At 52.6% G+C, this 23,963-nt stretch overlaps 7 protein-coding genes across 7 annotated transcripts; 3 read left to right on the forward strand and 4 right to left on the reverse strand.

The window, feature by feature from the left end:
* Positions 1-107: 107 nt before the first annotated feature.
* STEHIDRAFT_155647 (uncharacterized protein) lies at positions 108-454 on the forward strand (the record flags this gene model as incomplete). Its single annotated transcript, XM_007302871.1, has 3 exons — positions 108-120; positions 176-292; positions 354-454. The coding sequence occupies 3 exons, from the start codon at positions 108-110 to the stop codon at positions 452-454; spliced, it is 231 nt and encodes a 76-aa protein (XP_007302933.1).
* Positions 455-1,034: 580 nt separating this feature from the next.
* STEHIDRAFT_95369 (uncharacterized protein) lies at positions 1,035-2,242 on the reverse strand (the record flags this gene model as incomplete). The annotated part of the gene is made up of 2 exons (XM_007302872.1): positions 1,197-2,242; positions 1,035-1,120 (listed from the first exon to the last, which is right to left on the reverse strand). Exons 1-2 carry the CDS (start codon positions 2,170-2,172, stop codon positions 1,035-1,037), a joined length of 1,062 nt encoding a protein of 353 aa, XP_007302934.1. The 5' UTR covers positions 2,173-2,242.
* A 236-nt stretch (positions 2,243-2,478) lies between these two features.
* On the reverse strand, positions 2,479-3,499 carry STEHIDRAFT_138660 (uncharacterized protein; the record flags this gene model as incomplete). The annotated part of the gene is made up of 1 exon (XM_007302873.1): positions 2,479-3,499. One exon carries the CDS (start codon positions 3,497-3,499, stop codon positions 2,624-2,626), a length of 876 nt encoding a protein of 291 aa, XP_007302935.1. The 3' UTR covers positions 2,479-2,623.
* Positions 3,500-3,885: 386 nt separating this feature from the next.
* Positions 3,886-6,094, forward strand: STEHIDRAFT_138661 (uncharacterized protein). The gene is made up of 8 exons (XM_007302874.1): positions 3,886-4,305; positions 4,366-4,408; positions 4,466-4,670; positions 4,741-4,840; positions 4,900-5,068; positions 5,163-5,238; positions 5,320-5,388; positions 5,458-6,094. Exons 1-8 carry the CDS (start codon positions 4,242-4,244, stop codon positions 5,713-5,715), a joined length of 984 nt encoding a protein of 327 aa, XP_007302936.1. The 5' UTR covers positions 3,886-4,241; the 3' UTR covers positions 5,716-6,094.
* A 232-nt stretch (positions 6,095-6,326) lies between these two features.
* STEHIDRAFT_55068 (NAD-P-binding protein) lies at positions 6,327-7,414 on the reverse strand (the record flags this gene model as incomplete). The annotated part of the gene is made up of 4 exons (XM_007302306.1): positions 6,327-6,368; positions 6,437-6,585; positions 6,658-6,908; positions 6,978-7,414. 4 exons carry the CDS (start codon positions 7,412-7,414, stop codon positions 6,327-6,329), a joined length of 879 nt encoding a protein of 292 aa, XP_007302368.1.
* A 549-nt stretch (positions 7,415-7,963) lies between these two features.
* On the reverse strand, positions 7,964-12,330 carry STEHIDRAFT_95374 (uncharacterized protein). The gene is made up of 5 exons (XM_007302875.1): positions 10,923-12,330; positions 10,784-10,854; positions 10,113-10,732; positions 9,914-10,049; positions 7,964-9,853 (listed from the first exon to the last, which is right to left on the reverse strand). Exons 1-5 carry the CDS (start codon positions 12,008-12,010, stop codon positions 8,970-8,972), a joined length of 2,799 nt encoding a protein of 932 aa, XP_007302937.1. The 5' UTR covers positions 12,011-12,330; the 3' UTR covers positions 7,964-8,969.
* A 901-nt stretch (positions 12,331-13,231) lies between these two features.
* Positions 13,232-23,942, forward strand: STEHIDRAFT_77189 (uncharacterized protein). The gene is made up of 34 exons (XM_007302396.1): positions 13,232-13,490; positions 13,555-13,701; positions 13,755-14,619; positions 14,691-15,016; positions 15,087-15,245; positions 15,326-15,535; positions 15,608-15,682; positions 15,752-16,222; positions 16,323-16,578; positions 16,650-16,855; positions 16,919-17,208; positions 17,270-17,339; positions 17,403-17,666; positions 17,737-17,937; positions 17,998-18,039; positions 18,093-18,332; positions 18,400-18,417; positions 18,479-18,623; positions 18,691-18,952; positions 19,013-19,051; positions 19,107-19,163; positions 19,218-19,434; positions 19,498-19,854; positions 19,911-19,997; positions 20,055-20,268; positions 20,324-20,419; positions 20,483-20,598; positions 20,652-20,834; positions 20,886-21,099; positions 21,150-21,430; positions 21,489-21,689; positions 21,741-22,197; positions 22,256-23,210; positions 23,278-23,942. Exons 1-34 carry the CDS (start codon positions 13,275-13,277, stop codon positions 23,600-23,602), a joined length of 8,262 nt encoding a protein of 2,753 aa, XP_007302458.1. The 5' UTR covers positions 13,232-13,274; the 3' UTR covers positions 23,603-23,942.
* The last annotated feature ends 21 nt before the right edge of the window (positions 23,943-23,963 follow it).

Raw genomic sequence — 23,963 nt, forward strand, 5'->3', positions numbered from 1 at the left:
GATGTTGTTGTGCCATTCTCAGCGATTCCCTCGTATTCGCTTTCTCACTCAGCTTTTGCTCGCTTTCAATCACATCACTACCAACCCACCCACTTTCATAACTCGAGATGGCTGGCAGAGGTTTGTCCTGCAGCTCTTCCTGCTGGCTGCACAGATACTTACTGCCCGTGTCCAGACTGGATCAGGGATCTCAACAACTACTTGCAAAGTACTGGACAGTCTGCGGGGCTTTCTTGGGCCTTCACCCAGACCGGTCAGACCAACACAGCAATGCACTATGTTACTGCAAATTGTGAGTCCACTTCTGCCTTACCGTTCCTACCTCGTACCAACCCCGACTCTTTGTTTCACAGTGAACGGACATCCCATTGCTCGTGGAGAAGGAGTCACCAAGAGCGCTGCAAAGGCCATGGCGGCGCAGGAATATCTAACCAGTATTGGCCAAGGAAATTAAGCATGCACCTCAACGCTAGACTTCCGAAGTAAGTTGTCCAGCCTATAGGTCTCCGCTTAGTGACTTACAGTGCTTCCAGGATGCTTGTTGTATCCAGTCGCATAGCAGCAGCATTATGTTTCCCCCACAAGTCAGCCTGTATCATTAGAGATTGGTATTTGAATGTGTTCGATATAACTGTGTATTTATAGCGGTACCGCTTGGTCGATGTAGAAGAATCTGAGGCCCTGAGTTTTATCCCTATCCACATGCAAGAGAGTCTGGTCTAAGCTGTTCGAGAAAGCCGGCATTTGTCACCGTTGAATGTAGATGAACCAAGCTCGGCATTCGAAGTCCGCGAGACAGTGTCGAAACAGGTCAGTGGCCACAGAACGAAAGCCGTCTCGAAAGAATTCTTAGCGCTTACAAAGCGGATGGAGCGTACGATCCAATCATCATGAATTACGGTCCGCTGCAAGGGTCAACACGGGCATACGCAAGATAAACTCACGACCTGAGTCGACAGTGACTGAGCGAAGGAAGTGTATATAAAGAGCTCAATGTATACACGAACACACCTCCGAAGGTGTCGTGGAAGTGATCAGTAAGGCTTGAACTTTTTGGAAGCCCTTAGCTGCTCGACCTTCTCCTTGTCTTTCTCGAAGTTTGCTTTCAGATCCATAAGGTCTAGATGTCGCAAAATACGAACAATCAGTCAATATATCCATGGGGTTACCACAGATAACACTGGCAAAAGGCGTACCTTTCCTCTTCTTCTCGTGAACCTGGAAAGCGTAGAACGCCTCCTTTTCTTTCTTCCCCTTCTTCCGTTTTCTCGTACCACCGCTTTCGTCCTTTTTCTTCCCCGTACCGTCCATGAACTTTTTACTCGCCACTCCGACCCCACCGCCGACAGCCTGACCATAGGCCCCGCCTCTCGTGACCAGCGTGAAGCCATCCTCATCCACGATAGCCTCTCCCTTCCGGTACTTCGACTCCTTCTGTAGCGCACGTTTCCTCTTCTCGAGGTTGTAGTCGTACAGCTCTATCGAAGAATCTGCATGTAGACGAATGACATCCATAGGCGGCCGTGATACATCGTATAGAGCAGTATAATGCGCAAGACCGGATGGAGCTTCTGGGTCGAGGAGCCAAGGGCGAGGGTATGGTGGAGATGATGTCGATGCTGACTTCTTTTTTGGAGGTTGAGAGGAAAGTGAAAGGGCGCGCTCGAGGGATGAGGAGTCGAGGAAGACGACGTATGCGAAACGACCAGTCGGTCTGATTATGCGTAGAGGTGTGGATGGAAGGGGAAAGACCTGGGGCGCAGACAGGCGAGCACTCCGGCCGTCTTTGTCCAGTTTTCTGCGTTTAGAAGCTGGTCCTTTCATCGGCTCATCCTCTTCATCCTCCTCGACCTCCTCGTCATCCTCCATATCGGTGTCCTCGCTGCTCTCTCCGTCTCCTCCGTCGGCTGCGTCTGATTGTGGCGAACCGAAAACGACACGTTCTATTGTCCCACAAGATTTGAAGAGCAAAGTGATTTCACGCTCGGTAGCATCGGGAGGGGGGTTGACGATGAAGAGTGTCCGTCCAGAGGGAAGACTTTTAGCTTTTGCCTTAGCAGAGGAGCCGGGATTGTGCGCTCGAATGTAGAGAAAATGAAGGCATTCGTCCGAGTATGTGATAGGAAGAACGGTAAGATCGTTGATCTTTTGAGGGATCTTTTGAGCCGTCATAGCTACAGATACGAGCTTGAGCTTGGAGGCCTTTAGGAAGAAGAAGCAGACGCGAAGACAGGTGCAAAGCCCAAACGCGCTTCACTTCGAAAATGCGAAGTGGCACATATGACGGGAAATTCCCATCACGTGCCATGGACGCGCCTTTCAAATTGGGCCACAAAGGATTTCCTGTTTTATCCGTGTGGCTGACTTCGTCATTTTGCCCTTCAAAATATTCGGACTCATCTCAAGCGTCATCTTGAATATTCTTAATTTTGCAAAACTGTAAGCAGATCCAGCAATAACGAATCCGAATGCGTAAGTGGTACGGAACAGTAGTAAGAATACAGTCAGTCACGATGGTCCCAGGGGTGAGTATGCAGTTTCCGATGAACCAGAAAGATGTTAGGTATGATAGCAATAGGTGGGACAACAACAGCAATAAAAAGAAAGCATACAGAATAAATCATCACCACTTCGCCACATTGAGCACGAGATTTAATTCCTGAGTCGGATCCAACTCCTCTTCGATGTCGTCTTCGTCCTCACTGTCGGACTCCAAAAACCTTTCGATGCGTTTCATCTTCTCGATTTCTTCCTTTTCCTCCCTCTCTCGCCGTTCCCTTGTCTTCAAAACCCACGGAAACTCCTCGTCGGGCCAGTTAGGCACAGGTTCGGCTCGTGTTGCCCCATCCTTTCCGTTATGCCTCCCTCGTCTGCTCCTCTTCCCTGCCGATAACCCAATCATTTCCTGTACGTCCGTCGGCGGTTCGCCTCTCCGTTTCTTCGTTCGACGTTTCGAAGGTGACGACAGCTCTTCCTTCAACAACTCGGGTACACCCGTCCCGCTCAAATCCACCAACACTCGGCCCCTTCCCTCGAGTTCCACGGGTAGCAGCCTCTTCCTTCTTAATTCTGCCTGCTGTTCATCATCGAGCGGACCGCGCCTAAAAGCTTCCATTCTGCGTCGTCTTCGTAAGATCCTCTCGTCTGTAACATCTGCATCCGTCGCCACCTCGCTTCCCGAATCGACCGACGGCGTACTTTTCGATAGCCCGGAGGAAGGTAGACTTCCCCAAGATGTGGCGGAGGAGATCGGGAGTGAGCGGGGGACTTTCTGTGGATTTGTGTCGGTATGTTGTGTTTGTGGGTGTGATGGTGGTGCTTGTTGTGATTCTGATGGGGGGTGTGGGTGGGGTTCTGGGGGTACATTTTTTATGGGTGTGCTGCCATAGCCTCCGTATCCACCTGCGAACAACCTCTCCTCGAAGCTCTCGTCACTCGTCTCTTGTATCCATTCTAACCTCCGCTTTTTGACCGGCGAGTCAACGATGTTGAAGGTCATCGAGCGACGAGGTAGATGGGCAGATGATGAGGTTGGAGGGAATGAGGATCCCTACGCGAGACGCGCGCATTCGAGTTCGACTTTCAAACATCACGTGACCGTGTTCTCCGCGGTTCCGTGTCTGTGGCCCGGCCTTGCCTTTGTGGCGACAAACATCGATATCGGCTGCCTCGCAAAAGTTCTAGGTTCCTGTGGTCAACCATACCGGCGCCATATGGCCTTCACAAACGGCTCATCTCTGGATTCTCGGGGCTTGGGAAACAGCTCAGGCGTCAGGCACTCGGGTGCTAATAGATATAATCCGAAGTTGTAGCCTCCCGCACTCTTCTCTTGGCCTCGAAGTATGTTTCCAAGCGGAAGGTAGGAAACCACACGCTTCACTGCGGCTTGTCTGTTTGTCCAAGCTCCCGCTGTCGTTCCGTCTCAGCAATACCTGCTGTCTATTCGTTTAGTGTTGTCCGTTCTATATGGGTATTTTAGTGGGAACAAGGCACTCATTGAAACTCGAAGTTCCAGAGCAGCTGATCCGTCGTCCCCCTGCCACGCCTTTTCTCTTCCGACTCAAACCCGTCCGACATCAGATCTCTGTTGTCTCCCGCGTCCTTCGGTACGCCCGCGTGGGGATCTCCAAGTCTTGGCGTGCTATATAAACGGCGAGCTGGCATCAGACGGCGTCGGGCCACCGATCACTCCCTTGTAGCTGGCTAGTTGCTCGTCGACGTCTTGTGCTCACTGGCGAACGATGAACGCCATGCTGCTCGACTCTGGTCTTCCTATGGAGGTGCTTCTCGAGGCAATCCTGTATGGTACGCACAATCCGATCTGCAATCTATAATCTGTTCATGACGAGATGCGGATACTGCCAGGTGTCCACCTCGTCTGTTTCGTCACTGCGGTCTACTTTGTACAGTATGTTCAGCCTTACCTGACAATAGGTCTTCACTTACATCCTTCTTGTTCGTCAAGATACTTTTCCCTGCGGGGTTACACCACACTCCTTTGCACAATCACCCTTCCATTCGTTCTCTCGTCTTCACACCTCGTCAACAACATACGGATCTTACGCACCGAAGCGGAACTCGTCGCACATTTCGTGCCTCTAGAGGCCAGTCAAGTTGTCGCCGAATCCAGTCCTGCCGCTATCGCACAGATCTACTTCTTGGCTTTCAATGTGAGCTCAGATTCTCTTCGCCCGCCCAGGGACTATCTCTGATGATGATCACATCCTGACACCTTGACAGACCATATTCACGAGCTCCATCGTACTGTGGCGCGCCTCAACCAGTAAGACTGCAGCCCTGTCCGCCTGTCTCTCCGCTACTTTATTGTCTTTCACGGCCGGTACGCCAACTAGATTTTTTCCCACTGGAATGCAGCTCACCGAAATTGATCATCACCAGCCACGTCTCTCAGCCACGCATACGATTGCGCCTACACCGTAGAAGCATTCCATCATCCAGTCCCTCGCTTCTGGTCACATCGATACACCTCGTTATTGGCGATGTCATCCGACTATCTGGTCTTGCTGGCGAATGCCGTTGGGACTTGGGCAATTGTGCAACAGGGATGGTGAGCATATCGTTTTTTGTTTGCTGGCGTAAGTCGAGGGAGCTCCTTGGGCTCACTCTGAGATGCGACTATGTCGTGCCGGTGACACCTTCAGGTCTAGGGCGAGAGAGGATCGGAGAGGTATGCTTTGGTTGATGGCGGAGTCGGGAGGTGTGTTCACTGTGGCTCTGGTAAGTTCGAAATATGAACAATACTACACCGCCTCCCTTAAACGCTCCGTGCGTCCCTAATTTCTATATTCCTTCCCCAAGATCGCTTCGTCCATCCTTCGTCAGTACAACCATTACCTCAACACAGACGGCATCATGGTCCAACTGGCGGTATGTATCAGACGTCCTTCACATATCCCGAGACTATATCCAACTATCTGTTTCATTCACCTCACGCAGGGCATCTCATCCACCCTCATTCTCGCCACCTCGATCTACAAGCAATCTCCATTCGACATCCATCCTCATCTCGACCTCCCACGGTACTCAACCGTCACATGCACACACGCCACCCACTGTGTTCAGGTCCCAATCTACCCTTCAGCTTCCACCCCTGGCTGCATCGCAGCAAAGCAGCACCTCGACTTCGAGCCTGACACGAAGTCTGCACTCGAATGGAGATCGCAGCCCGAAAAATGGCCCGTGCATGAATGCTAGCAACTTCACTGACAACTCACGGCTCGGACCCGTCAGCAGTCAATCGAGATCGAGCCTCAAAGCTTATCAGTCGTTTAAATGAAAAGAACTCAGAAGACGGATGTACCTCGGACTCGAGAACTGACTCCACAACGTCAGCGCCGATGGATGACCATTGGCAGGTGTGTGCGTACTGTTTTTGAATACCTGACTATAGTCTATTTGTGTGGCATACCCTTATTGTCGGCGTAATCTTGGGACTCTGGGGATATTATTGGGACTTTGGTTCGTTTTCTTGTTTTGATTTCGGGAATACGTATGTAGGAAGTATAGTAATCTTATTCATTCGGTTTCGTGGCCCGGGCTGAAGCTGAATGCATGTTCAGAGCTCCCAAGTGTGGGCGTGTTAGTGTGGTGTGGTCCGGGACTGAGACGAGGATATGCCACGAGGCGCCACGTTCAAGTACGGTGATGTTGGACGGACGCAAGAAACAGTACAATTGCAAGAAAACAATGAGGCAGTCGGGAGGCAAGCTATGATACATGCGTGTGTGCTACAATACAAGAATGTGGATATGTTCTGTGATGTTGTCGTTTCAAGAAGCCGAAGAGGCGTGGTAGAATACAATAGCTCAAGGGTGTTCGAGGAGGTATCCGCCCTCAATGGCGACAGTCTAAAGGTGATAGAAAGGAGCATCAGTTCGTCGTCGATCACAGTTAATGGTGATGTAGGGAAACCCACCTGGCCATAGGCGTACTGATTGACGGCAAGCATCAACGCAGCCTGCGCCATATCTTCGTCTGAACCGGCACGACCTGCAGGAACGCCCTTCTCCTTCGCCCATCCTGCCTTGTCGATGTTCGACTTGTTGTACTCATCCGACTCGTCAGCTGTAGTAAGACAAGTGTGATAAGTGTCACTAATCATTCATTGACTCACCGGGGAAACAAATAAGTACGCACTAGTCATCTCAGACGGGAAGATACCGGGTGCGATGTTGTTGACGCGGACGTTCACACCGGGACGACGCAACTCCTGAGCGAGGAGGGTGGAGAGATGGATAGCGGCTCCCTTGGAGACGTTGTACTTGAAATGATGCTGCGATGTGCGAGTGATACCGCTCATGGATGTGATGTTGATGACCGCGGCAGAGTGGCCGGGCTTATAAGCAGCAGACAGGAGAGGGATGAGGGCGACGGTGGTGAAGAAGTGACTGACGAGCCAAATACTTAGGTCAGTGCATCGCTCGCAGAGACTTGACAAAAGAAAGACAAAAACATACCCAATAACATTCGTCCTATACACATCCTCCCACTCCTCAAACTTCTCACTCCAAAGCTCATCCCTCAACTTCCCCGCGCTCTCGTCCCCAATCTCCACACTGCTCGACCCCTGACTAATCCCCGAATTATTCACAAGAACGTCCACCCTCTTCTCCTTCCTCCCAATCTCCTCCGCCATCCTCTCCAGACTCTTCTTATCCGTGATATCGCACACGAGTGGTATGATCTTCCCGGACTTGTGTACGAGGTCCTTCCCGTGCGTTTCTGCGGTTTGTTTCAGCACGTCTTCGCGCCGGCCGAGGATGTAGACGCGTGCGCCGTTGTTGGCGAAGGCTTGGGCGATCATGAGGCCGATGCCGGTGCCGCCACCGGAGACGACGGCGACCCAATCCTCGACGTCGAAGAGTTTTTGGATGCTGAATTTCGCGTTGGACATCTTGAGTTTCGAAGAGTTTGGTGAAGATGAGAGATTCCTCCTAGTAGGACTAGTAAGGAGTGAAGCAAGTATAGGTCTCGAGTAAACAAGAGTTCTACGAGAGTGAGCTGAGAGAGTCAGAAAGGGGCGAACACAAGCTAGACGTGAAGACATTCGAGTTGGGGCGAGTCTGAAGAGGTTTAAGTACTCTGACCACAGACCATAGAGAGCGATAGAGTCGTCTGGATCGTTTTTAATGAAGCATACCGACGTCATTACGGGCAGAAGAGTGCATCATCCATGGGGAGCTGACGGACATGATGAGCGTATGAGTCGAGATCGTTGCCTCAAAGGATATCCCAGCCAAGATGCGAGTGGAGAACAAGCAAGTCCATCATTCTGTCATCCGGGCAATCCTCTGACGTGCCCTCCAGACGCTCGGCGCCACTGTGGCCCACCTCCAACCTAGAAATTGACAGCTCGGAGCTCAAACGAGCATGGCACTTCCACAGAACAAAATGACAACGTGATTGCAATTCATACTAATGATTAAACACAAAAAGAGAGGGAGGAAAACACACACACAGAATCTCTCGAAAACGAGGTACAACGACGACGACAAGGCAAAACGCCACGATAGCGAACAAAGTAAAGAGTTCGAAGGGGGAAAAAGCGGACGGGCAACGCAGAGTCTTTCTGCTACTTACGTGCCTAGCAACTGTGTACTTGTACTAATACTAAACTGAGCTGAGCTGAGCTGAACAGAACTGTCAATGATAAAACGAAGACAAAAGCGGTAAACCGACGACAAAGGTGATATTTCGGACTTGACTCTGAGTTTCTGGATGAGGACGAGTTATAGGCTGAGTTGAGCGAAGGAGAGAAAAAGAGAGAGAAGAGAGACATGGAGTAGCGGGGATCGCGAGAACTGACAGACTAAAACTTGAACATTTGGGAAACCATAGAGCGAGCGAGACACAAAAAAAGTGGAATATCGAGAGAAAACAGAACTTTGGAAACTGGGTAAGAGACATAGGAGGGACAGCAGACGACCAACGAGACTGGAATGTAGTAACTTGAACTAGAACTGGTACGGAGAGGAGAAAAGACAAAGTGATAATTGGATAGGAGGAGAACGTCGAAGATTCGATGAAGTTGCAGCACGAGCGTCATGATGGAGGTTTAAACATGGGTACAACAAACGATAGTAAACATGCGGGGGAAGAACAATCCCACAGTACTGCGCCACCGCCCGAGAAAGACGGGGACGAGCAAAGCGGTCGTCAATCAACCCCGATGCCAAAACAACGAACAGACTGATGCATGCGACAAGCGAAGCGGGAAATGGGAAACGCGGAGGAGAAACATAGACTGCTGCCAAACAGGAATAGCCAAACAAACAAAGTGACAGAAGGGACGGGAGGAAGAGGGAGCCGGCGGACGTTACTATGATAGTTTATTCCAAAGCAAACAAAACTTCAAAGCGAGGTCAATGAGACAGTGAAAGAAAGCTTCAACGCAGAAAAGAAAATACTCGTGTTATTTGTGTTATGTCTAGTCGTAATCATGACCAGGTTCAGGCTCCCCCGTGGACCTGTCCGTTCTCACCAGCGTGCCTCCAGGACGCGTGCTCGTTCAAGTCCAGGCTCGCGAGAGTCCCGTTGAGGTCGTGAATAGCATCGTGCTCGAAGTATTCTCCGCCGCGCGAGTCGCGGACGGGAGGCGAAGTCTGCCTCGGGATGGTCGATGACGGCGGGCGAGAGATGACGCCACTGCCGGTCGTCCTAGTAGACCCGTAGGTAGGGCCACTCTGCTCGAGGAACGACCCGAAACGCTGCGAAGCAGACGTGTTGGCAGGCCTGCCAGTGCCCGTGGGCGAAGTCTTCCTTTCGGCTCCCACACCGTTTTTATTCATCCCGTTGACATCTTGAGGTCCGAAGCCAGGGGCGTAGCTCCTCGAAGGATGAGGGAGCATCTCAGACTTCAGAGGCTGAGAGTCAGCGCGGGCCCTGGTCTCCTGGAAGCTGTTCGGGTCGGGGGAGAAAGGGGAGAATGACGACGGCAAGCTTGGTATACTGGAGCGGTGGTCGTGAAGGCTGCGGGGTTCGACCGACGCAGGCTGGCCGTTCTGAGCTAGGTAGGTGCTGGGAATGAAGCCTTCGTACGGGGCGGGTTCCGTCCTGTCAATACTTCCGCGGTGGACCATCAGAAGGTCTTGAAGCTCACTCTCGCTCAACGCCCTGATCTCGTTGGAGTCGTTGCCACCGTTCATGCCATCGTTCACACCACCGGCCTCACCGCCAGCGGGGCTGAGGAAACTCGTCAGGCCAAACTTCTGGAGGATTTGAAGAGCTTGTTCGGCGGTGATGGTCTGGCCAGACGAGGGAGGAGCTTGACTTTGAAGGTGAGCCTGGAGGGCGGCAGTCTGGGCGGCTTGCGCGGCCGCCTGTGCAGCCTTATCTGTGAGAGTACGTAGAGTAAATATCGGCGAAGGATAACGAGGTCGATATATGCACGTACATTGACTTCTACCCCAGCTCAATCTGATCCTACTCCCACCGATAGGGAAGCCTTGCATCTTCTCGATGGCTCGCTCAGCGTCAGCCTTGCGAACGAACTGCACGAAACCGCAGTGCTTGCCGACAGGGACCTTGACCTAATCAGTTCAGAATAAAGAAGGTCAGTCAACGACACTCGGGGACGTCACATATATACTCACGTAATGAATCTCTCCAAAGGGAGCGAAGAACGTCCTCAAAGTCTCCTCCGAGATGAGAGGAGACAAACCGCCGACGAAGACCGTAGTGTTGTACGGATCCGTAGAAGTGAGCTGCTCGCCATTCGGCCCAATAAGGTTCCCCAAGATCGCACGCGCCTGCTGCTGATGCTTCCACGACTCCTCAGTGACATTGAACTTGGAAGCGTTTGGATCTTGACCCCCAGCGAAAGCAGAGGTGATAGAGGGAGTGGAGCTGGCCACGCTCTTGGTGTTTCCGTTAGCGTACTGAGCGAGCTGCGAGAGAACGTTCGGCGGGATGTGGGCTAGGTCGTCTGCAGAGTTCGAGACGAGCGTGGTTGCGGATGCACTGGAGGACGGAAGTGACATCGAGGATCCGGAACCGTTACCAGAGCCGTGCATCGACCCAGTAGAGTTGGCTGAGGCGGCCTGAGGAGCCGCGACAGGAGAGGACACGCTCTTACTCGTCCCGTTGGCGGGCATAGGTATCGCAACGGTGATGGGTTGTCCGTCCATACCAGTCGACAAGCCAGGGATCTGAACTTGGGGAAGGTCGAGCGAGGGGGGAGGCTTGTACTTGGCAGTGGCGGGGGAGATGCGCACTGTGTGACATGTGAAAAAGGTGGATATATGCTATTAGAATTGAGACTTACTAGGTCGGGACAGACAATAGAGGCCATGCATCTCGATCAGGGCACGTTGCTGATCAGCCTCATCGGTGAAACTAGTGTAAGAAAATTTCAGGAAAATCAGGAACAATGGAAGTGTGTCACAAAAGGGGTGTCTACGCACCGAACGAATCCATAACCGCGAGACACGCCAGTGACAGGATCGAGCATGATCTTCGCGCTCTTACAACTCAGGAAGGGCCTGATGAACTTGGGCTCGCGGTCATTGCGAAGGCCGAGGACTGGGTTGCGGAAGACAGCGACGAGGTCGGAGTTAGACGCCTCGGGAGCCAAGTCGCCAACGAAGATGCTGTACTCCTTGGGGTACTGCTGCTGCTGAGCCGAGACACCTCCCGGCGGTGACAAAGACGGCGGGATGGGGGTGGATGACGCCCAGTTGAGAAGAAAGGGTTTCGTCGAGTTGGGCATAGTGATGGGGGTCCCGCTGTTGGTGGTGTTAATCTGATTGAGAACAGACGAGGCTTGGCCCTGGGTGGAGAATGTGAGGAAGCAATAGCCTGGATTGTTTGCTTGTTGACCAGTGACGGGGTCGGGAGCGGGATGAGGGACCTTGATGCTGAGGGGATCCCAGTTCATCAGACCACAGACTTGCTTTGCGTATTCTTCGTCCATCCAAGGTTCAAGTTCGCCCCACCAGAGAGTCGTGCGCGACGCAGAAGAAGCTGAGGTGAGAGGGTTGGCGGGTAGGGGAGCGTGCGTGAAGGTGGGCTGGTTAGGGGTGGACTGAGAGTGCCTGTTCGAGGAGCTAAAAGAGTCGCGTTCTTTGTAGGAGGGAGAAAAAGGACCGCTGGCGGCTGAGCCCAAGCCGATGTTCTGGAGAGAGTGAGGAGGGGAAGAGGCGGTGTTGGAGGAGAGATGGAGAGGGAGCTGGTGGTTGAACTGCTGGGAGAGTGGCGTGGGGGACCCGAGCGCTGTTTGGTGTCTGTTTGTGCTTGGGACGGATGCCCAGCCATCTCCGAGATTGTAATCGCGGTCGTGAATGGCGGCGGAGCGGGACATATTGGAGTGAGTTGGTGAAAGACTGAGTGCGCCGAGAGACGAGTAATGCGTGCCCGAAGGGAGTGCGCGGTCGGATAGGCCGTATCCGGTTAGCGAGCCGGCCTGATTCGGCTCGGTGTCGGCGTAGCCATTGGGGCGAGCCATGTTGAGCCCGGGAGGGTAGTCGTAGTCCTGCATATCGGCGCGCGACATCTCGGCGGACGGGCGGGAGTGCTGATGTGAAGTCGTGGATGGGGCGGACGGACGTGACGATCGATGGAGCTGATTATATGCTCGAAGTTCGTAGTAGCTTATTCTGTTTTTTTTTCTGATTGTATGCGGTGAATTGAGAGAAATGGGCAGCAGCAGGCAACGATGCAGGCCTGAATCACAAAAAAAAAGAGGAGCGAGTCGATAAGAGCGAAAAGCAATGGGCGATGGGGATTGAGCGAGGATAGGGCAGAGCGAAGGAAGCGACAGCGAGGAGAAAGGAAAAATACGAGGGAGATGGTGGTGGGGGGAAGAGAGGTGGGTGGTGCGGCGATGTCTTGAACTTATAGGAGGCGCAGTGAGGACTGTCGGGGGCGGAGAGGGCCTCGCGTCGTTCGGAGTTGGGAGAAAGGGCGGAGTCCGTATTGTCGACTAGCACGCCACTCGCTGTCGACGGCTTCTGCTAGGAAAAGGGACAATGCGGAGGCACGAGGCCCAAGTACTGTATCAGACACAATTGACTCCGTCCACACCGCCCTAAATCTGTCACTCGCAAAATCCGTGCCACCGCAGGCAGGCCCCGTGGCGAACTCTCTCAAGATCAACTTGCCCGCTTATCTTTCCTTGTGTCCTTAGCGTCTACATGGACCCACAAGTACAAATCAGCGCTTGCCGCCCCGGTCACGCCTCCTTCTCTCACGCGCCCTCAAACAGTACAAAGGCTTCCCGGCTCTCGCCCCGGACGTGCCAGTGCGTGTGGAGGGAGTCGCTTGAAAGCTGGCACTCGATATCGAGGCAAGACCAACACTAGTCTCCAAATGCAGACCTCACACAAGACAGACTAGACCAACGCTAGTGCGATCGGCTCAAACAGGACGCTTATCGTGCTCATTTTGCGAAGCTTAAATAATAGGCGATTAAGACGAAAACAAACTCGCCTCTGTCGCCGCCCTGCAAAGTTGCTGAGTCCACTGTCGCTGCTACAGCAACATTGCAGGCCCACCGCTGACAGTCGTGCATTTGTGGCCATGGTGACATCGCCGCCGTCGGTGGAAGAGCAGATGAAATATAAAGCCGCCTGGACCCTATAGCGCCTGACGTAAGCCGTAAAGACGCCCCCGTTGAGTGCATTGACTGCCGTGGGACATATCCCTTGCAGCGCCGTCTGCACTTGCTGTCTTTCCCCTCACGTCCTCTTCCTCACCCTTCATCTCTAACGTCCACGCCGTCGACCACAGCACCGCCTGTAGTCGGCTACGCATCTCTCATGGCCCCAGGACGCAGGCCATCTGCCTCCGTCGGCCATACCACATCTTCCACACCCGCAGCATCCTCATCTGCTGCCGTCAGAACACACAGGAGTAACGACTCGCAACATCACGCTTTTACTGCCCAGGCCACCCCGTATTCTTCCTCCTCCACCTCAGGCCTCTCCCATCAACAAAAGGTCATCCAGGTTCTTGTAAATAGACTCAAGAACAAGGTACGCGTCCGAGTACAGCCTTGTCCTTGCTCTGATTTCTGAAGCGACCCGTTGTTTCCTCAAGCTTCCCTGCCATTCAGGTCTCGAACTGCCGCTGATTGAGAACGACAGCGCAATAGAAGAGACCATCAGCTGCCTCGTTGAACTCTCCCGAGATTCTCTCGATGTCATCGCTCTCGCTCTCACCGAGCTTCTGGATAAGCTGCCCAAGGTACGTCGCGTTCAGCACCCCTCCACTTTCGCTCTAGCCAACCGTCGCCACAGCAAGCGGATGTCAATGTTCCGCGCACGATCGACGTCCTCCAATCCCAACTCTTCGTCCTCAAAGTCCTCTCCGTCGCCATGGCCTCGCGCTGGCACCGTTACGCGGACGAAGCACGTCTCAATAATAAAGGCAAATCCACCGCTCCTTTCTCCGCCCCAGAATCACCCATCCCCTCTACCGCCGGTCGTGCCAACTCGAGCTCCAACTCCAAAACCGGATCAGGCCGCCAGGCGACGTCCTCCGACCACCTCGCCTCGCCATCAGGATGGACGGAACCCCCACCGTTAGACGACAATTGCGCAAAATATATTCTCAGTCTTATGATCGTTCTCCTCCGACAGACCTCTCCACCAGAAGGACGTCTGATGTCCTCTGCTAATCTTTCTTTCGAGGCGACGTTCCATGACTTTGAGAGTATTGAGCTGGACGAGGTGCCGGCGCAACCTTCAGAATTCTTCGATGTCGATTTACCACCAGCGAACGCGGACGGTACCCCAGCTGAGCTGGAGGCGAACACCAATGGGAAAACCCCTCGTGCTCAGAAACCCATCGGAAATAACTCGTCCACTTCCGTGAACTCTGGCGGGTACAGCACGATGTCCATCCCCCAACTCAACGTCAAGTTCGAGAAGACCCACAAGATCCTTGCAAAGTCGTACTTCTCTCTCAACTCTCTCATCCTCAAGTTCGCGGGACGCATCGTCTACCACCTGTCTGCCTCCAACTGGCCCGTTGTCTTGCACAAGATCAAGTGGAAGATTGCTTTCTTGACGAATACGACGGAGGACAACCCGGACATTGTCGATTTGCATCTGATGAAGCATAGTGCACTCGACAAGACGCGACTCGTTCAGATTCTACAAGGTACGACTTGGTATATCCACAACTTGCGACCTAACCCAACATATTACTCTTCCTCTACCTCATCCATCCAGAACTCGGCTCCCAGCTGATCAACATGAAACGAGAAGCGAAAGTCGCCGTCGCCATACCTCTCAGAACGGCATGTTGGAACTGGATCGACCTTTTCCCAGTCGAGTTCAACGAAGCCCTTCGTTCTCTCAGACGTATGGACAGCGCACCGGAGCGTGTCTTTGATCTCCTTTGGGACCAGAGCGAGCCGACGACGGGGACTATCAACAACGCGAAAGCGGTGTGGCCGACTTTGGCTGTTCTCGGATGTATCTCGGCGGAAAGGATGCGGAACGAGTTTTCGAGTAATATCGTGGCTTCCGGACAGAGCAAGCACAACATAGCAAAGGTAGGTTGCTTTACGGTTCCCCGGTCTAGTTTTGTTTTCGCATTCTGACCTGTCTGTGGGCATTGTTTAGTTTATGTCTAGCTTGTTGAAGCATGGAGAGTCAAATTCGAAGCTGAAGGACGTGGCTATCGTGTGCTGCCTCGATGTCTGCAGAGGGGCGATACGTGTCCGTCCCGAGGGCGATCTTCCTATCATTTCACTAGCGTACGATATTATGCATGACGTCAAGGCAAGTGTCTCTACTTCTACTGTCACTTTGCCGTGCCAACATACTGATTTAAACACAACTTGACATGCGGTGCAACACAGAACATTGTGTTGAAGTACTATCAGAACAGACCGTTCTGGGAATCAACTGAAGAGATCGATGTGGCGCTGTTCGCAGATGCGCTTGTGGCTTTGTACCGATTCACACCGTTGGAGGATTCCATGGTGCTGCTCACGACGTGTTTAGAGCCCGAACGGTCTGATGCCGTTAAGCTTTGTGTGGTCAAGGCCCTGATCACTCTTACTACTGAAGTATGTGCTCCAAGCTCTTTTAGCTCCATATTTCAGTGTGCTGAACCATTTTTGCACCCTTCACCTCGTCAGGCCCGGGTGCTTCCATGGCAGAACCCCGTAGAACCATTGTACGCCCTAGCCCACCGTTTCCGAAACATCTTCAAAGTTCGTATCCTCATCCTCATCGTATTTTCATCTCACTGAGCGCATGCGAATACATCTCTTTTCGAACAGTTCGGCGGCGTACGTCGTACCGAGATCGACGCCAACGGCACGCTCCGACGAACAGCCTACCGTCCCAAAGCCAAACGCTTCACCGCCGAAACCGTCGCCGACCGCGAACTCCTCCTCATCGGGATCCTGCACCTCTGGAAAACCTCCGTCGCCTGGAGCTTCACGGACTTCACGATCGACGAAGTATCGGAATGGATGCCCATCGCCATGCGTGTCTGGGAGGAGCAGACGGACTCGAGCGTGCAGTACGCTATTTCGATGGCGTTGTTCCATGTGGGCAATCAGGTCGGGACGATCAAGAAGAGCGATCCGCTTTTTGACCTTGGGGTGGCGTGGCAGACGGTGGGACAGGCGGCGGCGTTGAGGACGGTGGCGTTGCAGATGTTGCATACGAGGATGGATCAGGAGAAGCAGAGGATGTGGGCGGAGATTGGGCATGCGTTGATATTGTTGTATATCCGTGATCTTCCCGTGCGTTTTCCATTCCTCCTTTTTCCTGTTTCTTTTTTTCTGTGGCCCTCCTTACAGACCGCGAACCATCTTTCGTTCTGACCATGTTTTCCTTCTCTAGGAGGATACAGTCTTTTACCAGACTAAGATGGCGGAGTCGCGCGTTCCCGCTCTCGCTCTGATGGAGATAGCGAGCGCCGTCTGTCTCGCCTCCGCCGATTCTGCCGTCTCTCGTCTTTCGGCGCACAATTTACGGGTCATAGCCTTGGCCGAGAGGATGGTGAATGTTAAGGTGCACGAGGCTTGGAGCGAAGAGGATCGTGTCAAGCGGTTCACTGCCTACGAACAGATAGGAGATCCTAAAATCATTGTCACAGGTAAGCAGTCTCCTCGCTCCTCCGCAGTGAGAGTGTCAATGAATCAATGTCTTTTTGTTTCCGGGGTATAGGTCGTGTGGCGTGGCAGAAAAGGCTCAGAAAGCATGTCCGGACGATGATATCGCCGACGCCGTTCACCGTTGCCATCTGGGAGGAGTGTTACTACCGCTGGTGTGCTCTGACGGAGCTCGTCATTCGAGCACCGTTGGATCCTCTCACTGCCGACGGGGTACAAGGAGGACACGTCCCGACTGGTGACAAGTCCTTGTCGCTCGAAGTACGTCTAGCATGATATATCACCACCAGTCAAGTCTAATGCTTTTTTTTTCTTCTCCTACAGGAACAACAGCATTCGTGGCAGAACCTGACGCTGATGCTCGCAGCCTGTGGGTCGGTGTGCTTAGAAGAGCAGCACGAGCCAGAATCGTTACAAGGAATCATCCCCGCCGAACTCTTACCCGACTCTATGCGTGTGCTCAGAGACCCGAGAGAACTGATCACCACTTTCGTAACCTACCTCATTGACTTATTGATCTCGGATTCGATCATGGCCAGGGAGATCTCGAAGGAGGCGTTGGGGACGGAGCTGAGTCCGAAGCTTTATGGGAAGCTGTTCAGGCATCTGGACGAGTAAGTTGTCCACATATGACTACGTGCTTTTCTGGTTGCATTGTGACAGTGTCATCTTTAGGGTCATTCAGGATATCACCCAAGGCAGCAATTTGGACTGGTCGGAACATTTCGCGATTTTTCTGGATCAGGTGCGTTTTGGCGCTTTTGCAAGTCATTCCATTGGGTTGCCGTTTAACCTTCTTTTCATGCAGTTCATTGCGGTCTTGAAGCTTTTGGTCGAGAACACTCAGGCGAGCGACGACCTTTTGGCCGTGGATATGACACCGACTTTGAATGCCCTCGCGGGCTTCATCACCCGGTTTGGCGATCCGGCGTCTTGGCGTGTAAGGCTCAAGTTCTGCCAGCTTTGCGATAGCGTGTATTCGAGAACGGATATGTTGGCACTGAGGAAGGAATCGACCACTCGCCAGCAGGTCCTCGATGTCGTCATGGACTGGATCCAAGACCCGCAAGCTGTGAGTATCTTCATTTACAATCCACGGAGTATGTTCACTAAGAGATCCTCTCGGCTGTGGACAAACGAAGACCGGCGACCCGGAGTTGGCAAGATTGCAGCATGAGGTGAACATCGCGAGTCTGAAGGCCGCGGTGCATTTCATGGATCGGCTGCAGTTGAGGCCGATGGATGGGTCTGGGAGTGATGAGTCGGGCCACGTCGTGTCGAGGTTGTTCATTCGGTATTCGAATCTCATCCTACGCCTGTTGGACTTTGCTCGTACCGATGCTGTGCGTTCCCTTTAGTTTACTCTGTTGTCGTTCGTTACTGATCCTTTCTCAATATATTAGCCTCAGGACGACGGTCTGTCCGAAGTGTCGTCCTTTTCGCATGTAAGTTCCTCTTCCTTCTTGGAGGGTTATTTAATACTGACAGCTCCTGATAGCGGACTCGTCTCTGGCAACGCGACGTCGAGTTACGGGACTTGGTCATCGAGGGTCTCGCTCGGCTCATCAGCGCGAACACCGAGAGTGGCGTCAAGCACAGTCTGCCGTTGGCGTACGACGGCGATACTTCGAAGAGGATCATCTTTGCGCACGTTTTTGCTCGGGTTATGGGACAGGGCGCTACCTTCGAGTCGGCGGAGAGCTCGGCTATTCTTGGGAGTCGGAGTCGGCTGTGCGAGGTATGTTTTGGAGTTTGTGCTTGTGGCTGTTGTGGATATATGCTGAGATTGCTTCATTTTGCTGTAGCTGGTGAAAGGTCCTGACGTATGTGTTGAAGCTTAGTTTATGTTTGGTCGTCCTTTGGTGGCTGATTCGTGTCTCGTAGATGGTCCTCGTTCTGGCAATCTGCGAAACTTGTCCTCCTGGAGAAATTGACCAGGTTATCCCTGTGCTGCTTAACATCTTCGACACTCGAACCTCCCTCATGAACTTGATGAAGGTCTTGGTCGACCGTGAAATCGCTCGTACAGGTACGTGTCTCGCCTACTTGCATTGACAGGTTTTTTTTTGATCTCAAATGCGTGCTTTTTATTATAGAGAACGAAGCTGAGCTCTTCCGTGGCAACTCGAGTTGCACTCGTCTGCTTTCTGCCTTTGCGCGCATACATGGTTACACATACCTCCGCAGCCTCCTCATTCCACTGATCAAGACTATGACCACTTTGCCGCCTGGGCGCGGTTACGAGCTCGATCCGTCGAAGGCTGGTGACCAGGATGTGAAACAGAACCAGAAGAACGTCGAGTTGGTCGCGTCGTCGTTCCTGGAGATCATCTCTGCGTCGGTGCCGGCTCTTCCTTCGTGAGTACACCCTTCTTTTGCGTCGACTGTTGCGTGTTTTCTGATGTACAATTTGGACAGGATGTTCCGCGAGCTTTGTGCGCATATAGGGAAAGCAGTGTAAGTGGCTCACGGTTGGATTCATCACCATTTTTTCTCTGAACATGGTGATTAGGAACCAAGTGTGGCCCGAAGCGAAGTTCGCTGCGTTGGGAGCATTCATCTTCTTACGGTGCGTTCAGTCGATCGCGACGAAACTAATCTTTGTGCTGATGTCATGCCCCAGGTTCATCTCACCTGCTGTGGTCGCGCCTGACATTGTCGATGTGGAGATACCGAAGGACGACGGTGGCATCATCCGTCGTGGGCTCATGGTCATTGCGAAGATCATCCAGAACCTTGCGAACAACATCTTCTTCGGCAAGGAGGCCTACATGGTTGCGTTGAATGACTTCCTCGGAAACAACATCATCAATGTGACTAGGTTCCTTAGCGAGCTCAATGCAAGTATCTATTTCCTACATATTGACGCTATCTTGTCGCTGAACGTGAATGAAATTTACCAGAAGTACAATCCTTTGCCAGGTGAGGAAGAGCCAGAGGAGTGGACTGGCCTCTCCTACGACGACACCGATACTATCGTCCTCCACCGGTTCTTCGAGAAACACGCGGACAAGGTTGGCAAGGAATTGCTCAGTCTCTCGAAGCCTTCGGCGGAAGGAGATTCGTCTGCGATCAAGGGACAGCAGGCGTGGGCATCTCTTTGCTCGGCGCTGGTCGACCTTGGCGCACCCATCGAGATTCCGCGACTTTCGATACTCTCTAGCTCGCAACATCGAGATTACCTTGAGCTTCTCAACAGGAACGACCGTCATAGTGTATCTTCTGTGCGAGAGATCTTCGTGGAGACTTTCACTGACAAGGTGAGATTCCTTATGTCGACCTGTCCCATTTCTGTGATGCTCAACGGTATGTTCAGGATGAGCCCGCCGTCTTCGTTCTGTTTGCATCGAAACTTGACGTGGAGACCGTGGACATCGAATTGCTACTGTATCACATCTTCAAGGTAGGCAATCGTGACCTGTTCACACCTCGACACGTACTCACACCTCTTTCACTGCAGACTTTGACAGCACCAGCGTACGAGAATCGGATGTTCGACATCATCATCGACTGGACTTCGTTCTCGTCGTCCTCGCAAGTACCCTTCCAGTGGCTGAAGTATTGCGTGGAGATGTTCCCAGCGGATGTTCGCTCACGTTTCCTTACGACGTATTTCCTCAATCCCAATGCGGCGGCGCATAAGTATTTGCGGAGGTTGTACAATATCACAGCCGGTACAGTGATTTTCCTCGCTATATTTTTTTTTTCGCTCTGCTTACATATAACCAGGTTTGAGCCTCTGTAGTGAAGTGCGAGCATGTTCGTCGACGGACGAGCTGCAGCATTATGTCCCTGCGACGTGTGTTGCACCGCTTGTCTACGCAAGTGAGTACCTGCATCATATATGCAATCCGTTTTTGAGTAGTAATTAACAGCAGAATATTTCAGCGAGCCTCGAGCAAGAATCCAATGAAGAGATCCCGCAGATCACGATGCGCCACTCGCATCATATACGGATCCCTGTGACGATGCACGTCGGGAATAGTCACATTCGTATCACCTCGGTAGGTCATGAATGAGCTTTCGTCCAAATGGATCCGCTGACCTTTCTGCGCAGGACAAAACTCAGCCCATCTCGCAGACGCTGGCATGCAAGACGGTCGAGATCATCCCTCTCTCGGAAGTCAGCGACGTTTACAACGTCTCCACAGGCCACGATCCATCGGAGTTTATCATTCGGAAGGCGAGAAATGCTGTTACCATGTACTTCTCCTCACCGGTGCGAGACCACATCGTCAAGGTGAGTTGTTCTGTGTAGGAATTGCATGACAGTGCTGACTGTTTCTTACAGTCGATCCGCGCTGCAAAGAGCCGCATGAGGCCTATGCCCTTCCCGGGAACCGAGCGATTCTCAAGGCTATCTAACGTCAGCGCGACTCTGCTCCACATTGCCTTCCTGAATATGGGTGTCGACGAGGACGAACTGAGAGGAGCTTCCTACGAGCTCCTTTCGGCCGTGGTCGAATCTTTCAACCTCGACCACAACCCGGTGTTGACTCTCAAAGGCGAGTCATATCATTGACCTCCCTTCGCTGTCTTCTGACAGTCCTTGTAGGTATCTGGGCTACAGGATCGACACTCCCCGTCCTTTCCCAGATGAGCGAGCGCATCTCCAATTTGGTCCCATATTTGACCCTCGATTTCATCACCGAAATCGTACGAGTCATGGAGAAGGCCGGACCCGCTCAGCGATTACACTGTCTGACGTACATGTGTCCCTGGCTCAAGAACTTATCCAACTTTGTCGACCCTACCCATCCGAACTATGATCACGCCAGCACGAAGCTTCGTGACTGTATACGCCTGCTCATCGAGGCGACGCTAAACGACGTTCAGGTGAGAAAAGTATGCAACCGTCTTTCGTCCTCAAGCTGATCAGCATGCACGAGTTCAGGGTCTGGCGGTGTCTCAGAAACTCATCTGGACGGAGATCGCAAAGGGTGACGCACAGTTGATATCCCTCGCTCTGGACGAGTTGATGCGAGCTGCGATCGATGGAGGTATCGGATCTTCGCGTTGTGAGAGCATCGCTCTCATTATGATGCCGCTCTCGTCGATCAATGTACGCGGTCAGATCCTGTCGAAGATGCGCAAGGTATGCATTGTTTCCAATTTTGCCCCGTCGGCTCCTGACTGCTTTGTGTAGGCGTTGGGCAAGACCTCCGTGAAGCCCACCAAGAACCTCGCCGACAACGCACATTGGAACGAAATCGCGTCACTGGCTCGGCTTGCACTGGTCGCGAGTCAGCAAGTCAAGCAGCCAGTCCTCAGCAACCTCTACGTCCCGGAAGTCATTCATATGGTCACCCTCATTGCGGCCACAGGGGACTCCTTGATTCGATGCACCGTCTGGGGCCTCGTCGTCGATCTCGTCAACTCCCAGTGGATCACGCGCCCAACGGATCCTGCAAGCCCAGAAATCCGTCTCTTGTTCGAAGAGTGTAGTGACCCGAAGACCCTCAAGCTTTTCGGTCTCCATCGCGCGTCCCGAACGAGCGAGCTCATTGCTCATGATCCGAAAAGTGATAAGGACCTATTGGACAACCAGGACGGCCTTACTCGTTTCCTACTTAGGATCATGGAATGCTGTGCGCAACCCAAAGGTAAGAACTGCAACATTGGAGATATGTACTCGAAGGAGGCTGACATGTGTTTGCGTAGGTTTGCTGAACGTGTGGCGCGCTCGTTGGATGAGTCTGGTTACTTCGACTGCCTTCCAAGTCTCTCCTGCCATACAATCTCGGGCATTTGTCGTTTTGGGCACGTTAGCGACGACGGAGGTGGACGATGACTTCTTCTACCAGATGCTCGTCGCGTTCAAGACCGCTTTGCAACAGTCCAGTGGTGAAGCAGACACTGCGTCGGTCGTCAGCATGTTACGATGCCTGCGCAACGTTGTCCCCGGACTGGTACCCGATTCTCGATATTTGGCCCAAGTATTCTGGCTGGCCGTCGCGCTCCTTCAATCCAGTTACATGGCGTTCTTCAACGAGGCCGCGCTTCTCCTCCGCGAGACGTTGGAGTCCTTGTACAAGCAGGGACTGTTACTCCGAGGAGTTTCTGTGACACTTCTCGACCACCGATCGCCTCTTGAAGAAGTGGCTTGCCAGCTGGATCAACTTTTAGGGGTTTCATTCGATTCCAGTTTCTCCTTCTCCCTCGCCGCGATCATTTTCAAGGGCCTTCGCCACCCTCCTCTACGGGATGCTGCCATCGAAGCTCTGAGGACGCTGCTCCGGGTCAGCGCACGAGCAGTACCGGAGTTTGAGGTTCAGAACGAAGGGGTGGGTTCAGCGATCGTCCCGGATGCTCTGGGATACTTCCTTGCTCTTTTGCCAGTATCCACGACCACGAGCAGTTTCCGCGAACTGCTGTCGGACGCGAATGCAGACGCGTATTGGCAAATCGAGGATGGTGTCACGCAACCGGACGATTCACGGGTTCCTCGTGTTCCGTTTGAGCTTCTCGGGATCACAGACCAGAACACGGCCGTTCTTTCCATCACTTTCATCGGCACCATGCTCGCAAATGCTCAAGGAGACGATGCGGAGACGGAGATCATCATGTCCTTGCTAGCGGATCTTGCTCTCAATTATCCTGAAATCGTGTCTCTGATGTGAGTTTTCTTTGCTTTATCATAATACACATGGAGGCTCAGACGAACTCTCTTTCTTTACACCCAGATATGAAGGGCTCCAGGACAAGATTCAAGACACTTTCGCCAACTCGTCCAAGCCAGCCATCCTTAGTGCGACTTCGAGCGTCTTCCACATGGTCATGCTTGATCCTACTCAAAGTAACCTCCGCGGCTCGGTTTCGACGCTGAGTACGGTCGATGAGACGGGTAACGGTAATCCAAGTCATAGTCGACACCTGATGTTGGCATTGGAGGAGCTGGGAATGGCTGGGCTGGCGAACAACTTCTCTTTCTTACCTTCTAATCGACCTCAAGCCACACGGAAAATCATCGACTGGATCTCTGAACTGGTTCTGCGCATCATAGAGTAGTCACCCCCCTTTCACGCTCACTTCTCATCGTCGTTTGTCTTCACGGATCTGGAATCATTCTTTGTTTTTATATATTTGCGGCTCTCTCTATTCCCTTGTGTCTCGATATTTGCTCATTCCCTCTTGACTTTTCGCCGAGGTTCTATTGCATATTTATAGGCTTCTGCTTTCGTTCTGTCTCTGTCCGTTGACCCTACTTTTCGTTAATTGAGGTGCTGTGTGTACATTAGACGTCCTTCATGTATCTACGATATCCTACTACCGTCGCTTTCAGCCTCCTTTTATTTTCTGCTCGTCCTGCGGGGCTGATCAACTCCCTGTCCTAATGTCGTGATCTGTGTTTCGTTTCGTTAGCCGGTTC

This window comes from Stereum hirsutum, assembly GCF_000264905.1.
Source record: "Stereum hirsutum FP-91666 SS1 unplaced genomic scaffold STEHIscaffold_5, whole genome shotgun sequence".
NCBI lineage: Eukaryota > Fungi > Basidiomycota > Agaricomycetes > Russulales > Stereaceae > Stereum > Stereum hirsutum.

Excerpts from the sequence above, each read along its gene's own strand:
- STEHIDRAFT_138661 (XM_007302874.1), top strand. The coding sequence starts at position 4,242 with ATGAACGCCATGCTGCTCGACTCTGGTCTTCCTATGGAGGTGCTTCTC. Across the intron at positions 4,841-4,899 it reads TTTATTGTCTTTCACGGCCG|CCACGTCTCTCAGCCACGCA; the intron begins GTACGCCAACTA and ends GATCATCACCAG. Across the intron at positions 5,069-5,162 it reads GCAATTGTGCAACAGGGATG|GTCTAGGGCGAGAGAGGATC; the intron begins GTGAGCATATCG and ends TGACACCTTCAG.
- STEHIDRAFT_95374 (XM_007302875.1), bottom strand. The coding sequence starts at position 12,010 with ATGTCGCGCGCCGATATGCAGGACTACGACTACCCTCCCGGGCTCAAC. Across the intron at positions 10,855-10,922 it reads CGCGGTTATGGATTCGTTCG|TTTCACCGATGAGGCTGATC; the intron begins GTGCGTAGACAC and ends TTCTTACACTAG. Across the intron at positions 10,733-10,783 it reads CTATTGTCTGTCCCGACCTA|TGCGCATCTCCCCCGCCACT; the intron begins GTAAGTCTCAAT and ends CATGTCACACAG.
- STEHIDRAFT_77189 (XM_007302396.1), top strand. The coding sequence starts at position 13,275 with ATGGCCCCAGGACGCAGGCCATCTGCCTCCGTCGGCCATACCACATCT. Across the intron at positions 13,491-13,554 it reads TAAATAGACTCAAGAACAAG|CTTCCCTGCCATTCAGGTCT; the intron begins GTACGCGTCCGA and ends TGTTTCCTCAAG. Across the intron at positions 15,683-15,751 it reads GTTTCCGAAACATCTTCAAA|TTCGGCGGCGTACGTCGTAC; the intron begins GTTCGTATCCTC and ends CTTTTCGAACAG.